The sequence below is a fragment of the Neofelis nebulosa genome, chromosome 5, assembly GCF_028018385.1.
Source record: "Neofelis nebulosa isolate mNeoNeb1 chromosome 5, mNeoNeb1.pri, whole genome shotgun sequence".
NCBI lineage: Eukaryota > Metazoa > Chordata > Mammalia > Carnivora > Felidae > Neofelis > Neofelis nebulosa.
The window spans coordinates 35728813-35746331 of NC_080786.1; the positions used below are offsets into that span (position 1 = coordinate 35728813).

General features: G+C 45.5%; 1 protein-coding gene across 2 annotated transcripts in view; it reads left to right on the top strand.

Moving 5' to 3' along the window:
* The window catches only part of CLSTN2 (calsyntenin 2), a 603671-nt gene that overhangs the window by 194806 nt on the left and 391346 nt on the right, over nucleotides 1-17519 (top strand). Inside the window, exon 1 of one of the 2 annotated variants that reach the window (XM_058730044.1) lies at nucleotides 10631-10750. The exons of the other annotated variant lie outside the window; for it this stretch is intronic. Coding sequence (XP_058586027.1) covers nucleotides 10699-10750 — 52 coding nt within the window. The 5' untranslated portion in view covers nucleotides 10631-10698. Of the gene's footprint in view, nucleotides 1-10630; nucleotides 10751-17519 lie in introns of those variants that run through there. 2 annotated transcript variants of the gene reach the window in all.

Here is a 17519-nt window from a genome sequence, read left to right on the forward strand (position 1 = left end):
GGCAAGTCAATTATGTTTCTGCCCTTGGGTTTCTCTTTGTAGAATGTGAAGAATCATACTTATCTGGCAGTGTGGATGCTGAGGATTAGGGATGATGTCATGGGCCTGCAACATAGTAGGTACTTAGTATTGGGCAAAAGGACAGAGAAGCACTCACAACATGCACACTCTTGTAGAAACCCACGGCCAGGGGGCATGTCTCAGCTCAGTTCTGACCCCCCTAAAACTCAGGCAATCTACTGAACACATCTCAGAATCTCCCAGGGGCAGTTTGGGGTTTTTCTTCCCACAAAGTAGAAGAGTAACATTTGCCCTTCCTTTCTCCAAACGTTTTTGTAAAGCCTAAGTGAATTTCAACTCATGAGCTGGCTTTCTGCCTCTTTACTGAGAATGACTGAATCTGTGACCTGGTGAGGGGACCAAAAGGATGAGGGTAGGGATGAAGAAGACACGGGCATGCTTCTGCTTCCTGCCTGACTGTGGACTGTCCACCTGGGTCAGGGGACAGCCGCACATTGGAATCACCTGGGGAGCTTTGACAAGTGCTTGTGTTGGGGTCTCACCCCCTCCCAGAGGTGCTGATGTGATCTATTGGTCTGGCATGCAGTGTGGGTATCTGGAGTTTTCAAAATTCCCCAGGTGATTGTCACATGTGGCCAGGGCTGAAAACCCACTGCTCCTGGCGGTAGCCCATATTTAACTGGCTCTGACTCTATCAGCACATATTGAGTGCCTGCTTTTAAGGCGAGTTCATTACTCTCTGTAATAGCAACCACTCACATCCTTACTGGATTAGATTGAAGTGGACGTTTTCTTGGCTCATGTTTAAGTCATTGTAACCACACTCTCCTCCTGCACCCAGTGACTTGTCCCTCATGATCGTGGTTCTATCATGACTGGTCTGGCCACTGGCCACTTCTTCAGCTCTGGATCTGAAAGCTGGGTAGAGATGAAGGCCATTCCTTCATCTCTGGCTGGGGACAGACTGACATTTATTGAGTGTCTACAAAGATTCTTAAACCTTTTGGTGCATTAGAATCACCCAGAGGCCTTGTTAAAACACAGACCACTAGGCAGGATCCTCGGGTTTTTGATTCAGTGGGTTGCAGGTTGGGTGGAGAATTTGCATTTCTAACAAGTTCCCAGGTGATGCTGATGCTGCTGGTCCAGGGACCACAGTTTGAGAACCCCTAGTGTAGGCAGCCTAGGTCCTTTTATTATTTATCTCTGATTTCCCAAAACTACTTGAGTAGGCATGACAGCCTTCATCTCCAAGAACTAAGTAACTTGCTAAAGGGCACAGCTTTTAAGAGGCAGAGTCAGTACCTGAACTCAGGACCATGTCCCAAATCTGTCCCTCTCCACAAACCACTGTGCCTCTTCACAGGTCAGCATTGGTTCCTGCAAGGATCTCAGGCATGTCCCAGGCACCAGAGAAATGACAAAAGACCCCTCCCTAACTCACTTAATGCCTTTTGTGGTCTCCACCAAGGAAGGAAACTCAGCCACCCCAGGCATACACCAAAGCAATAGCAATAGGAGACTGCCAGTGACCCAGTGACCCAGGGCCCAGGGGCTCCTGTCCACCCAGCACCTCCTGTGGGGTGGAGTCAGCTGGGGCAGAGAGGGCTGTGGGCGGCAAAGGTGAGGAGAGGCTCTTGGAGAAGGAGGTAGAGAGAGACTTGAAGGACATGGCATTCTAGGTTCTACGTCTGTTCCTATTGTGGTCACGGGGCTAGAGTCGTGCCCAGTCCCAGAAGTGGAGCCGGGTGGTCCCTATCCTGTCGTCCTGCTCAGATGGACCAGGGCACCTCCAGAGCACACCTCTGCATGCAGTGGATGGGGCCTGTGTGTATGGCCCTTGCCTCAGCCTCGCCACCGCCTGAGTCAGAGCCAGTGTCTATGCTTCACCTAACTCCACTGCCACAAAGGACCTTTCCTTGACTCCTGGCAAGGGGTTCCATTGCTTCAGAGCTGTGCTGATCCTAGGAAGAGGTCTTGTCCTGAGTAGTTTCCAGGCTTGTTTCCCTGCTCACTGGAGAAACCAAAAGCTAGAAAGGTAAAAGGAGGTGGGGGCCCCGATTCTAAAGCCCACTTCAGAGCTCTGACATTTTGGACATCTCATACCTTTTCCTCAGATTTACTTGCCTCATTTGTCTGATGAATACAGTCATTTGTGATCTGTACAATGGGGTAAATAGGTGAAGGGGAGCACATTCTTTAGGAAATCTCAGCATCCAGATGTGTGTTTGCAAAGTCTCACCTTGGCTTGTGTTACCTCCTTTGTGTGGAGACTGAAAGCTGGGCTCGTGGTTTTGCCGTGAATATCATCAGGGCTCATGGAGATAGTTGCTGGGGACAAGGGATGGCCAAGAGAGGGGGTGCCTGAGAGCACAGAGACTGCTCACAGCGGACCCCCAACCTGAGGTGAAGCATGAAGGACCACATGGCTGTTCAAGCTACCCAAGCTGTGGAGGGCCTCTCCATGAGAAAGCTGCACCCCAGGGTGGGAGGGAGCAGGATGTGGTTGGCAAATGCAGGGGTATTGTGCCAATCCAGGCCCACCTAGCCAAACTCGCACCAGCTGCCAGAGACCCCCTCGGGTTCCATCTCCATAAGTTACAGGAAGTGTTGTACACAACCAAGATAGATAAACCTGGATTTCTGGGATCATTTTTCTTATTTTCAAATTCACTTATGTTTACTGGGAAATCTTATTCCGTCTTTGTCTCTGGGCATTTCTGCTCAAGTCATGACTGGTCTAATGCTATTGAGCCCTTGTGTGACCTGGAGAGAAGTCCCAAGGGGCAGGAACAGAAGCCTCTTGATCCCGGCTTAGCGCATTGCCATCTAGGGTAATAAGCACCTTATCGCTTCGGGCCTCAGTTTCCCAGCTGTAAAATGGCAATAATACTTGTCCCAAGTTAGAGGTGTGATGATCCATTTGAGAGGCCATTGGGATGTTGCAGGCAACCTCAAACTCTACAATGTGAGGAGTAGAAGATCAACCTGTACTTGAAAGCACCTTAATTTTGTGCTAATATTGTGACCAATGAGCTCTCGAAGCCCCATTTTCTTATCTGTTTGATGGGGATAACAATACCCTCATTACAACACTGGGCCCTCATTGGGCTGCTATGAATTAAGATTATGTGTGTAAAGCATATAATACGGTGCTTGGCATATAGAATACAAATCTAAAACAACGGCTGCTGTTTGAATGCAGTCACCAGACTGACTATAATGATCACATACATGAATATAGATATTTCCGCCAGGTAAACCCACTTCTTGTGTGGAGTTCCCTTCCCATCTCTTCCACTGCAGTGGTTCTCAGTGCCTCGTTTTAAACCTAGAACCCCCCTTGCTAAGCCTTCCCGGGGCCTTGTTGAAGAGCATTGCCTAGAGCCCATGGTTTACTCTCTGCATCTCACCCCCTTCTGGCGGTTTGGGAAGGACGGGCCTGTGTGCCAGGTGAACCCATTCCCTCTAATGCAGGCTGGGCTCCAGGTGGGAAGCCTGCCTAATCACTAATATAGGAACTTAGGATCCTCTGACAGCAAACTTCCAAATGCTTCTTTGCCTGGAATCTTTGGAGGAAGCGTGCAGAACAACATGTTAGGAGTTCAGCTTTGCTAACCGGTGAAGGCACGCCGAGGGTGCTGTGCTAATTAGCATGCTGTCTCCCTCCCCAAGTGCCTTTGTGCTGTCTGTCAGCTTCTGCTTGGTAGATACTAAACACTGTTAAGGCAAATGATATGATGACTGACAACTTAATAGATGTCTTCTTGAGCTGAACGTGCTCCCCAGCGCTCCAGCCAGATAAAATTAACTGAAGCCTTTAAGACCATCCTTTTTCAGGCTGAGGCTTGGGAGAATGAGGTACTTGCAAGAGCCCCCCTACTCGAATGAAAGGCACGGAACTTGGTCCGATTGAAGATTAGGGGATTGGATGTTTGTCAACAGGCTACTAGCTGACTTGCTGGGGAATAGATATTTTCACAGTTATTTCTGATGACAGATAAAAATTATAAGTGGTAGAGACAAATACGATTCTTGTTAATGTTGAGTAGGGCTCCAAATGAGGGCTGACATTAAAAGCAATCCCCTTAGGCGACTGCTCTCTAATTCCAATTACATTGAAAGTACGTACATTTTTTTTTCCTTCTTTTTTAAAAACAGTTGTTTTCAGAGCCCATGAAACCAAAGATACCAAGGTAGTGCAGCTTAAGTTGGCCAGAGTAGGCTCAACGTGCATTTTTTTCTGGAAGTTAGGTGATGCTGGACCTCTCTCTCTCTCTCTCTCTCTCACTCTCTTTTTCTTTATTGAGATATAATTTAATATAAACACACACACATACATAAACACACACACATACATAAACACACACACATATACCCATGATACCATCACCATAACCAAAGGTCCTAAGTATATTCATTACTTCCAAAATTTTCCTTTGTTCTTTTGTGGCTTTTTTTTTTTTGTAAGAACATTTAACATGAGATCTATCCTCAACATATTTTAAAGTGCACTGTATTGTTAACTATAGATACCATGTTGTACAGGAGATCTCTAGAACTTAATCATCTCGCGTATCAGAAACTTTATTCCCATTGAAAAACAATTCCCATTTTCCTCACCACACAGCCCCTGGAAACCAACATTCTGTTCTTTTCTATGAGTTTGATTTGTTTCGACACCTCATATAAATGGGATCCTGCAACATTTATCCTTCTGTAACTGGCTTTTCACTTAGCATAATGTCCTCTGAGCTCATCCATGGTGTCCTAATGGCAGAATTTCCTTTATGAAAGTTGAGTAATAATGGATAAAGAAGGTGTGATGTATATATGCCCTGGGCTCCACTTTACATCCCAGCTCCATGCTACATTGTGCCTGAAATTCAGGTCATACTAAACCATCTCTTATTATTATTATTCTCAAATTAGTTAACATACAGTGTAGTCTTGGCTTCAGGAGTAGAACCCAGTCATTCATCACTTACACCTAATGCTCAGTGCTCATCCCAACAAGTGCCCTCCTTAATGCCCATCACCCATTTAGCCCATCCCCCAACCACCTCCCCTCTAGCAACCCTCAGTTTGTTCTCTGTCTTTGAGAGTCTCTTATGGTTTGCCTCCCTCTCTGTTTTTATCTTATTTTTTTCACCCAATAGGCTGCACATTCTCCTGCCTCTGAGCCTTTGCACACAGCTCTTCTTTTGCCGGAAACTACATCCCTTTATTTCGGCGCTTGATAGCTCCTTGTCATCTTTGAAGAATCATTTCAACTTACATCTTCTGTGAATAAGGTCCCCACCTCCAGTTGTCCCCCAGGAAGACCATTTGCTGCCCCAGTATGCCTGATGTTCCTTGTCCATTCCTTGGCAATTTTGTCATCTTAAGAGTTGAATTATGGGATATTTCCTTACACTGTGATTTCTTTTAGATGAGAGGATATATTTTTACTAAACCCTCTGTAACCTGCTTCTAGCAGAGCATCTGGCACGTGGTGTCACCTCAGTAAATGTTTATTCAGTGACTTTAGACAGCTATAAATAGGAAGCATGAGTAGGTGGACAGTGCTTGGGCTATGACAGGACAGAGCCTTGATTTCAGATTCCTTCTCTGGCCCACAGGAGTTGAGGAGCCATGGGGAGACCTCACCGTCTCTGTGCCTCCTGATGCACATGTGGGAGACAGTGATTCCTAAACACATAGGGTTTCTAAGAGAAATAAATGGCATGAATCAGTTGCTCTGTGCAGCACATATGGGCTGTGTAAAGCATTTGCTGGAAAGATCATAGCTTCTCAAGGCAGTTCTCAGAGAGAAGCTCTCCAAATGGTTCCAGAAAGGCTGAATCATTGGAATAAGTGCATAGGCTCCCAAGGGGTTACTTAGAAGCAATCTCTCCCAACTGTTTGAGAGGACGTTGGTATGTATTGGGAAATGCAGCTTTGCTTCCTAATACCTAGGCTTATGCTCAAACAGCACCTTGCCCAGGGCTGCCCCAGCCCCAGGGCCCTGGTGGCAAATTCTAACATATTTCCAGCTTTGTCTGCATGTTCTGATCAACCCTTTGCAGTTTAACAAGCTCCAGGCAAGTTTCCAACACTTCTTCTAAGCACAGGAAGGTTTCTTGGGTTCAAAGACTATCATTCCTGGAGCTGGCAGAAAGATCTTTCTGACACATTCCACCCATGTGGGGCAGATGGTGTTACAGAACCTTCTGCCTGATGAGAATCATTGCCTGTGATTGAGATTGCCCACCTCTCGTGATGGCCTGCCATTTCAAAAATGCTTTTCCATAAGAAGCCTGTTTTGGTTCTGGGAGTTGGTTTGAGGCACTTGGACATGTAGCACCAAAATGTTTGGATCCATAGTGCAGACCTGGGAAGACCTTTTCCCAGGATCCCCTGAGCCCACCTGTCACTGCCTGGTGAGGTATATTCCCCATGCTCCCTACTGGTTTAGAAAGTCTGTTGATAAATATATACAAAGGGGCACAGAATCCATTACAGAAATGAGAATAAACAAAACTGGAGACAAGTGGAATTTAATAAGTTCAGCTAAGCATATAATAAGTTACAATAGCTGGGATGCCCTGAAGTTGCTGAACACACAATAAGGGAGGAGGAATTTAACTGTAGTTAAAATGCAGTGTGCAAAGCAGGTTGTTTTTATTAGGAAAAGGATATTATACAAATAGAAAAAGCTCAGCAAAGCTTTCTTAGGGTGTCTATGAAAAGCAGGAGGGCTAGTTCAGATGAGGCCAGAGAGTGAGCAGTGCCTGGGGAAGGGAACTGAAGGGGTTTCACGGAGGAGGCAGTGCTGTGCAGACCAACAGGGAACACCTCACCTCCTCCAAGGCTCCTTGAGGTTTTGCTAAATAAAGCAGGTAGGTAATTCAGACGAAGTTCAATGGAAGGAAAAGATAACTAGAAAGAAATTGTGTTGCACCTACAAAGTAGCACAAGTAATATAGTAAACATATTACTAGCAACACACAGAAGAAAAGATCTTAATCCAAAAGAGTAACAGCCCTGGGAACAGAGTTTTCATGTGCTAGAATGGAACAACGAGGGAGACCTTGCTGGGCCTTTGGAATATTTAAGTCGGTGTAGAACCTGAGACCAACCACAATGATGTCATCCTCTCCTTCCTCCTGCACCACCTCCTTCCAGCCCTCCAGCAGTAGTGCCTCCTGAGAACGCAGCCCTGTTTGCAGAACACATCCTCAGTCATCTGTGCATTTATTCATCAACGTTATTTAGTACTCTGGGTGACAGGCTCTATTGCAGGTGCTGGGTATACAGAGACAAAGTACGCATCTGACACTGTGAAAGGAACTTGTTGACTCTCAATCTGTTGAGTGAATTAATTGAATGAGCGAATGAAAGGTTGAGTGAATGGGTGAGCCTATTTGGTTATTACCCTTCCCTCATAGAGGCCGCAGTCTAATAGATGGAAACAACAAGTACAACCAGACTGCTTCCATGTATTCATATAGGAGTCTGTACAGGACCCAGTAGTCCCCTGGGGAGTGGGCCACTCACCATAAAAAGCCAAGGAGAACATCCCATAGAGGGAGGGAGGCATCCTGAGGCCAAGCCTTCCAAGATGACCTTCCTATCTTGTGGCCACCTTGGTCCTTGCCTGTAGTCCCAAACATAGGCACATCCTTGAGGGAATCCTTGATACCTGGAATGGTTCAGCTTTTCTACTGGACCCTTGGCCCAACTGCTTGCACACTCTGTCCTTTGCCCACTGATTCTGGCCATTCCAGGGTGACATCTGATCCAGCCTGTGGCCAAAGATCCAGCCCTGGTGCCAGCTCCAAAGTCTACCCATGCGATTGACCCACACTCCCCATAGCTGTGACAAGGTCCCTGCAACATGGCAAGCAGGTAGCCCGGTCACTTTAAAATCATCCTGTGCTGGGGAAGCAAATGAAGGTCATTCCAGAGTCATTTGGCACTTATTAAGAGGATCATGGTAAAAGCAAACAGTTGTGTGGGAAAGGACAGGATCAGAGCAGGGGTACAGGGTCTATCACACTGTTTGTGAGCTGCTTCTTGCCACCCACTGTGGCCCCTGGGCTACCTCTGAGGGACCTGGGGCTGCCTAGAACCTTGTGAGGACCACAGAAAGTCCTCCTCTTCCAGCTGGTCACAGGGTGAGGAAGGTAAAGACAGGATTGTTGTCACAGAGCCCTAAGGAGAGCTCAGGGAGTTCACTTAGCTGGTGAGATGGAGGTGGCCTTCTGCTTTTTTCCTAAAGCCTTTAGTTGCTAATGACTTTGAGTGGGATTTGTTCAAGTGATTCTTTGTGTTCAACCTTTTTTTGTTCACAGTCATTACTCACTATGTTTAGTTTGGATATTTGAGACAGCCCAGCCTGGCATATTTCCCATCATGGTACTTTATAAATGTTCATGCTGATTAGAACTTTTATTTTTCATAATGACCCACAAATGTAATGATAATGCAAGTAATAGTCCATATCTAATGGCTTCTTGTCCAAGGGCTAAGGGAATTTATTTAATGTATTTAGTGCCAAACTCCTAAAAGAAAACTATTTAAGCTGTTGCATTCACTTATGCTTTTTTATGAATCTCTACATAATAAAAAGGAATGGCTTATCTCGAAAACTGGGAGAAAAGGAAGTTCGGGTCACTTGTGGTGACATTTTTGGATTATCTGCATACTCTCTCGTCATCACAGAGCAGCTAAGAAGCTGAAGGTACTAGGCCAATGACAGGACTAGGACACTCCAAGTGTGAAGCTGGAGGTTTGCAACACCTGGGTCTTTTCCAGATGTGGGGGAACTACACCACTCAGTAGCCCATATGCAGGTCATGGGTATAGCTGGTTGCTGGTAGGCGGGAGCTTATTTGCAGGCATGGGGGGGGGGGAGCACCTGGAGTGTTACCCTCCAAGCTAGAGAGAGGAGCCTGTTGAGCAATCCCAAAATACTGGAACCTTCTCCTCCCGGAGCATGACTGAAATAAATGGAGAAGCTCTTGAGACTGCCCCACACACCATGAGCCTTTTCTTCTCATCCTGAGCCCTTCACCTGCTTAGTGTCCGCTTCTGGCCATCCCTCGACTCCATCTCTGCTCTCTTGTGCACATTCCCCAAAACCTGCTCTCAGTAATGTCCTGAGGGTGAATAAGTGTAGCTCATGGGTCCACTCTCGCTGGGGTGCTGGCACAATAAACATGAGCTTTAATGGTGCAGTGAGAAACTTTGGGTGCAGGAAAATGGATTTCAGACTGAGAAAGAGTGGCCCGAGGAAATTTTGTGTCACTGAAGTCATCCTGAGGATAGGGATTCCACTTCACCCTGAGTAGGGTTGCCAGATACAATACCAGGCACAGGGCTAATTTGAATGTCAGCTAAATAATAAATGACTTTTTAGTAGGAGCACGTCCCAAATATTGTATGGGCGTACTTAATATTAGAACAATCATTGATTGTCTATTTGAGCATCCAGTTTAACTGGGTATCCTGTATTTTTATTTGTTAAGTTAGAAAACCTCATCCACGAGACCTAGCCTTGGTGCCATCTCCTTAATGTGGCCGAGGATGAGGCACTGTGCCAGTAACAAAGTGGGTACAGGCGAGTGGGTACACATGGTGGCACCCTCCTTCACCCCCAGACTGACCTGAGCATACTGCTTCCACCTTTTGATCTCCCGGTTGTTTTCGTGAAGAGCAGGTACTCATGGTCTACTGTGTGTTCAGGCTATGGTAGGTGAGGGCACACGGTTAAACCCTTACCCACTTACTTGGAAGGAATGAACATTAACAGTGACACAAGCAGAAGCTGTGAAACCAGAACTGAGTTCAAATCCAGCTGTGCAGCTCTGGGCACATGATACTCTCTCCATGCCTCATTTTCTCGTCTGTAAAATGGAGATGATATCTACATCTTGGGTCCTCGTAAGTTTTCAAAGGGAAACTTTGAAAGCAGCTGTGTGTCAATCCTGCAATGTGCCACCTAAACGCCCCTTCAATAAAGTACCAGTTGCCCCAGCTGCTGGGAGAATTCTTGGCAGAAACAGCTTTCAGCTGTCAGCTCCTTCAGCCTTGCTGCGGCTGCAGGGGGGCACGTTGCCCAAAGTTAACCCCCTTCCTGAGGGCACCCCATCCAGGGACTGATGAATTCAAGGGTGTAAAGGCTCATCCATCTGAGACCAACCGAGGACAACTTGGAAAGAGCCTTTCAAACTCTAGAGCATCACAGCTTCCCTTCCTCCACTGCCCTTCCTGCATCCTCTTCTCTTCTACGGCTGTTGATAGCAAGGGCACTCCTAAAGAAACATCCTACATACTACACCGTCTTAGAGTCTGCTTCCTAGGAAATCCAACTTGTGACAACATGGTATGATTCAGCCCTAGCATAGAGTATAGGGGCTGAACCCATAGACAGCTTTAATGACAACAACAAAAGAATGGCAACAGTAGGGTCAAGCATACAATACTGATCTAGTTTTATTTACACAGCATCTCCTGCTCCTTCTTAAAAAGGGCCTCCTTCCTGGTGGTGATGTCGCTGACATAAGATTGTGATGAATGCAAGGCCTGTGTCTGCCCCTGTGCCTCTCTTGGTGGTAGACACGGGCCTGGAGACACAGCACATGCTCAATAAGTGTTTGGGCAACATTTACCAGCTTGGTCTCAGAAGATCAGATGGAGATCAAATTCAGGAGAATTTGCCTATCAGCGTGTGCAGAAGAGACCTGTGAGTGGCTGCAGCTGAAAATAAAGGGCTTGGGGATACTCTTGGCCCATAAAATAAGGTCGTGTAGGAAGAGGCCCTAGAAAATGGTGGGTGAGAAGTGTAAGGCAGGGCTAGAGAGAGAGCAAGGCAAACCCAGGAAACGTAAGGTGTCAGAGGAGACGAGGCAATAAGTGGGGGCCAAAGGCAAGTGGAATTATGAAGTGAAAAGCCTGTGTGCCAGGCTGAGTGTGATCTTTATATCCAGGGTGATGGGGCCTGCTGGAAGGAGGGGAACAGGTGTGGTCCAAATTGTGTTGTAGAGGCTACTCTGCCTGCAGCAGCGAGGATGCCTTGGAGGGTGCAATATGAGAGATGATTGGAGGCAATTGCCACAAACACTTCCACGGGCAGTGACGGGGGGCGGGGCTTGGCCTGGGCAGTGGGCATGGAAAGCAGAAACCCAAGAGACATTTATAGGAGGGATGATATGTAGACAAGGTAAAGGACAGATTAACAGATGGGAGAGGGAGGAGTCGAGGTGGATATCTAGGTTTGGATCTTTCCTCATCTCTTTGCCTACCTAGCTCATCATGCAAGACCTGGCTGAGGTCCAGCCCCACCTCCTGAATGCCTGCAAAAGTAGGTTCATTATTGACTTCCTCTTCCTCTGAAGTTGCTGCAAAACTGTATCTGAGCTCTCCAGTTACACAGTTAGAATTCTGAATCCTCTTTTCAATTTCTTACATTGTTGGGAGCTTCTCCGAGCATGAAGCCATCCCCTGTCTCCCCATCACACACACTAATTCTATACTTCTTTGTCCAGTGGACCACACTTGGGTCTCTCTCAGAGTCTCTTCCCATGCTGTTCTCTCTTCTGGAATGTCCTTCCATCCCTCTCAGCTTTCAGGTCTCAGTTTACCTATGTCACTTAAAAAAAATTTTTTTTAATGTTTATTTATTATTAAGAGACAGAGACAGAGCATGAGTGGAGGAGGGGCAGAGAGAGAGAGAAAGACACAGAATCTGAAACAGACTCCAGGCTCTGAGCTGTCAGCACAGAGCCTGAGGCAGGGCTCCAACTCACAGACCATGAGATCACGACCTGAGCTGAAGTCGGATGCTTAACCGACTGAGCCACCCAGGCGCCCCCCCATGTCACTTTTGAATGGTGGTCCCTCCCAGCACTCCCACATAGGTCACTTCCCTCTGACATATATCCTCATAACATCTTATACTTTTTTTTTAGCATTTACCCAAATAACTAGTGTAATTACGTAGTGCTGTATCTCCAACACCTAGCCTAGCCCCTCCCCACTTATCATAGTTACTCATTAAGTAAATATTTCTTAAGTGAAATTGTTTCTTGTGCACTACACTGTGTACATGGGCAGTGGAAATTCACATTCCATTAGCCTGGTCTTATTTGTGGGTGGAAGCCATTTTGCAAGTTACTTTCTGTGAGATGAAGCTACTGCCTCCCTCTCCCCCAACGCCCTTGAGTAAGCAGCCCCCATTTCATACAGGTTTGCTTTACAGCTAATTTCCTTCCCTTATGCTTTAGGAAATCCCATTTTCTCCCATTCCTTACTCAGTCAAGTTGGACATAATCCACATCTCCAAGACATAAATGCTTCATGAATCCGAGAGATACCTCCGGAGAGCCTGTTATGCACAAGCCCTGGGGACAGGCCCTGAAGCCAAGATTTGTCCCCACATGCACTAACTTCAGCTCAAATGTTCCCAAAGGAGGCCTGAACTACCTGTGACTGGAGCCACATTGGCTGTGGAGCTTGGGTGCCTGCCTGGTTTATGTAGTGTCTCAGAGAGCTTGCTTTGTGAGGATTTTAGAATCACGTGCCAGAACACGGTGTGGGGCTTGTTAAACTCCTGTAGAAGAGAAGATGAGGTTCCAGCTTACACTGTTGAGAGAAAAGGTCCTGGCACCTTGTCCCCTGTATGCTCCTCTCAGCTTCATTTCTGGTCCCTGTTGCTCAGACTGTGTAGGCAGAGGCTGTTTCATGAAGACATGGGGGTAGAGGAGCAGGTGCACTCATTGGCACGGTGAATACAGGGTGCTGCCAGGCAGTTAAAAAAAAACAAATCACCCTACATAAAAGCATGGGGATGCTCTGCCTTTGACTGTGTCACTCCTTAGGGCTAGAGTCACCTACCTGTGGTAGGAATTTGTCAAGAGCTCTGGCTTGGAGCTTCAGCATTCTGCCCAGCAGTGGTAAACAGAGAGCTCCCCTCTACAGTGCTGAGGTAGGCTCTGCTAACTGGTCTCCACCAGCTCAGACCATGGATGCTATGGAAAGAGCTATGGGGCCTGAGTGTACTTGTGTGTGTTTGTGGGGCCAGGGGCCAGGGTGGGGCAGGGATGAGATTAACAAATCAAGGCACAGGTAAATCAAATAGACCAATTTCAAAATCATTACCTCACCCCTGAATTCCTTCTTGGAGAGCCTCATCCTTTGGAGGCTAAAAGACATTGAAAGTTCTCAGATTCTCTTTGCAGGAAATGGGAACCTTGAAATGGAGAGTGTCTGAGCATGATCCATCACTGGTGCCTTGGGGACAATAGGGAGGGAGGAACAGAGGAGAGTGATGGCAGCATGGGAGATGAGAGAAACATCATGGTGGACATGGGGCTTCCCATGTAAAGAAGGGATTTACAAGAAGAAAGGGGCTGGTGTCAGAAAGACATTTTTCTGATCCCACTGATAGTTAGGATGGGTGCTAGTTCATTTACTGACCCAGCACGTATTTACTGGTGCCTTCCATGGGCCAAACACTGTCTCAGCTGTGGAGAAACAGTGATGGACAAAACAGATAAAGCCTCTACTCTCAGGGTTTCTATTCCAAAGGGGGCTGATAGACCATGAAAAAGTCAAGAGTTACAAAGGGTAATTTCAGGTGTGATCATTATAATGCAAAGAATCAAGGTGTGATAGGATGAGTTGGGCGGTGAGAAGATACTTCAGTGAGAAGATATTTTGAGGTCTTCTGGGAGGGTTTATTTGAGGTCTAAGCTGAGGGCTGAATGATGAGGAGGGACTAGTCATCTCATAGTGGGAAAAGCGTTCAGGCAGAGGGAACAGCTAGTACAGATACCTCAAGCTAGGGCTGAGCTTGGTAAATCTGAGGAGCAAAAGGGAAACCACTGTGGCTGGGGCAGAGTGGGTGAGGAAAAGTGGTGGGAGATGAATCAGGAATGGATCTTCTAGACTATAGGAAGAAGTTCAAATTTTGTCTTAAGTGTGGTGGGTAGCCTTGAGAGGCTCTAAGCAGAGATGCCCATGGCCTGCTTTATTATCAGATTTGCATTTTGAAATCATCACTCTAGAAACTCTGTGGAAAAAGGATTGTAGGGGACAAGGGTGAAAGCATGGAGGCAAGTTGGAGGGTTCTTTGTGAATTTAATCAAGATATGGTATTGACTGCGGATGGGAGATTGGCAGGTGGGAGAAGAGAAGTCCCACATTCTCTTATGTTGGTATAGAAATGGCAGAACCTACTGATTGGTTAGTGTGGACAAAGAAGGACTGTTGGTTGGTGAAAGGCAGGAATCAAAGTGCCTCCTGGGGTTTTTGCTTGAATAGCAATAATGGTACCATTTTCTGAGGGGAGGAACAGGCCTGGGAGGGAAATCAGAAGTTGCCTCCTATTCCCAAGTGGCAGCCAGAGGTGAGGGTTTCCTGAACATTTGAATGGGAATGATAAATTATACCTGGTCAGGGACTCATCTTTAAGAAAAGAGCATGCAACTCAGATTCAAAAGCTTAATTCCTTGCTTTCTTCCAAAGCCAGAGGCTGGGTCTAGGGCACCCTGAGTATGCCTAGGAATTCTCTTTGCATTGTGCATTGGAAAACCCTAGAGGATAATAGCTAAATGACCACCATGCAAACATACCTTCAATCTAATTCATTATGCATTTGCTGAGTGCCCATTATCAATGATTCTCACAGTCATGGAATAACTAGTAAGTCAAGGGATTCCAAAATTCTGGGACAGAGGCATGAAGGCTCACTGTACTATGATTATGATCTGTCTCAAAAACAATTTCCAAAATTGTTAGGCCTGAGATATAAGAGTAAGAAGCTGATTTTATATCCTTATCCATGCTTTTTCTTTCTCTTTTCTTAAAACAGATTTAATACCAACCCTCCTGGAGACAATCTTATTTACCTTTGTCTTGTCCTACCTTCTCAGCATAGATACATAGGCTGGATATATAATGTTCTTTGCATTCTGTAGCTCCCCCATTCCTTATCCATTACTTCTCCTAGCAGAGAGTTGGCAAATGAGTTTCATCTTATTGATTAGATTTGCTTTTATTGATTTATAGAGTTTGCTAAAAACACTGTGTTGGGAAAGAGTCTGAGGTCATGCCCAGACTCAGTGGTATTGATTACCCATGCCCCTCATGGACATGAGAAGAGAGGTTCTGTCCACTTGTTCCAAGATGTCCTAATTACATTTTACCTATGTCAACAAACCCCAGATATTTCTAGGAATATACTTCTCCTCAGTTTCATTGTTCATGCCTAGAATAGAGCTCTGTACATCATAGGTTCTAAGTAAGTATATATTGAATGAATAAATAAAGTTATTGAATGACTAAGTGAATAAATAAATGAGAGAATTTTTTTTTTTAAAGTTCACTCTGTGGGGGCTGAAAGCACGATCAGGCACCTTGTGTGCCTGGCAGTCAAGAGAAAGTGTCTCCTAAACTTCCAGCCACAGGGCAATTAATGAGGGCCCCAGCTGCTAGGTGTTGAGACATCTTGGCTCTGAGGCCATGCCTTCCATAGGCTGTTTCCAGCCAATGACTGAGTGTGGGGATACTGGAGGATCCTGGGACAAACTTACTCCTGGGAGACATGGGATCTGTTTGACTGCTGGCTCTGAGATGAAGATGGCCTAGGGCCTCAGCTTTATCAAGTTCCACTTAGATTTCATGACAGAATAAGACTCCTTCACCCAGTCTTCTCTTTTCTCCTGCATGGGACTTAAGCTTGCATTAAGGTCTGAAATCATGTCCAGCCTCCTCTTGCCCTTTTCCACTTTTCCCTCATTCAAGTATTTTCCCTTGTAAAATCCTTGCATGTTTAATCCCATCTTGGTTTTTTGTTTTCATTTTTTTGAGGGCCTGGGCTGACATGTCCTGCTGACATCAGAAGAGACCAGGACTCTGGGCAGCAAGGGAGGGCTTGCTCATGTCCTTTGTGAAGTAGAGTGAGTTCCTGGAAAAATGTCCAATGGGAGGAAGCATCACTGTTGAGAAATCCAATCAATCCTTATAAAAAAAAAATGAGAAAATGATGTTGAGAATTAACATGTAACTGTCTTTATAAATGTCTCAATTTTTGCTAATATACAGGACACCAAATAATCCACTATCAGTGGCATGATACCCATCTTAAATTCAATATAATGAGCTCTGCATAATTAATTCCATTTATCATTCTGTGTTCCTAAGAATCTTTTAGCCTCTCCCAACCCTAAATCAGTTCATTGGTAGTGCATTTGTATTTTGTTGCAGATAATATGCATGTCTTCTTTCCCATCCAAATGTCCTGTGACAATGTGATTCCATAAGATAGGAGTTACTTTTCCTCCTGTGACCTACTCAATTCCATGTAATTCTTCTTATAACATGCTGCACTGCTCCAGGCCATTGTTTATCTTCTGCCAATTTCCTTTATAGACCTTGTCCATCTTTTCTCTTTGTTTTTCTTTTCCTTGTTTCTTCCTTGTTCAGTTATCCCCAGAAGTAGTGTTGGTATATGTGGAAACCAGCGTTCTCTTGATCGATCAAACGTTATTCAGAAGTAAATATGTCCAAACCAGAAACGATGGTTAAGAGAATTTATATTTGGGGAAGCAACATTGTGCATGGGGTCTTCATAAGATAATTGACACAAGCAGAAAGAGCGTATTCATTCATTGAGCTTTTAACACACATGTGTTGATTACCCACCATGTGCCATGCTCCCCTACTTCCACAGCACCCAGGAGACCAGGGATCTCACCCATCTCTTTTGGGAAGGATGCCTTAAGTAAGCATTGGGAGACTCTTCTAGCTGGCAAATACCTGTTCTATTTACCGCTAGGAGAAATTGACACCTTTAACAGTGGAGTTACCCTTTAAAATCGCTAAGATCATGATTTCTCTTTTGAGACACACTGGTTGCCTCTCAAACACTCTGAAAATTCAGAGTACAGATTTATTTCAGAAATTCATCACGATGCTTTTAACCTTTGATGCCTTTTGCAGGAATGATTTATGAAGTTTGTTTCTTTTTATGGCGGCTTCTCCAACCAGGTTGCAAGAGATATAAGGACTGTGATTTCAGACAATTATTCTCTTGACAGCATGCGCTCAAGTTCATACAGCAAGAGAAGATGCTTCTCTTGCTTTTTCCAAAAGAATCTGAAGCTCTGTTCTCTGCCCGGTATAGCAACAATTGGTGTGCAAGCAGTTCAGTCAACCAGTTGCTTTTCTTTCACATCCAGAACCAGAGAAAGGACTGATCTTGTCACTATATTGATCAACTTTCCTCCAACTGAGTTGAATCTAAGAATTGATTATGTGAATCTCGCCTTGACAACTTTAGATATCTTTTCTTTCTCTCCCTCTCCTCTATATCCTTGTTCTCTCTCTCCTCTGTCTTCTCCATTCACATCTGTTCTTTTTATTTATACGTAAAGAGTGAGTATTATGCTGTGAGTCCTTTGCCAGGTCATAGAGCAAATTTGTTTGGTCTCAAAACACTTTCATACTCATAT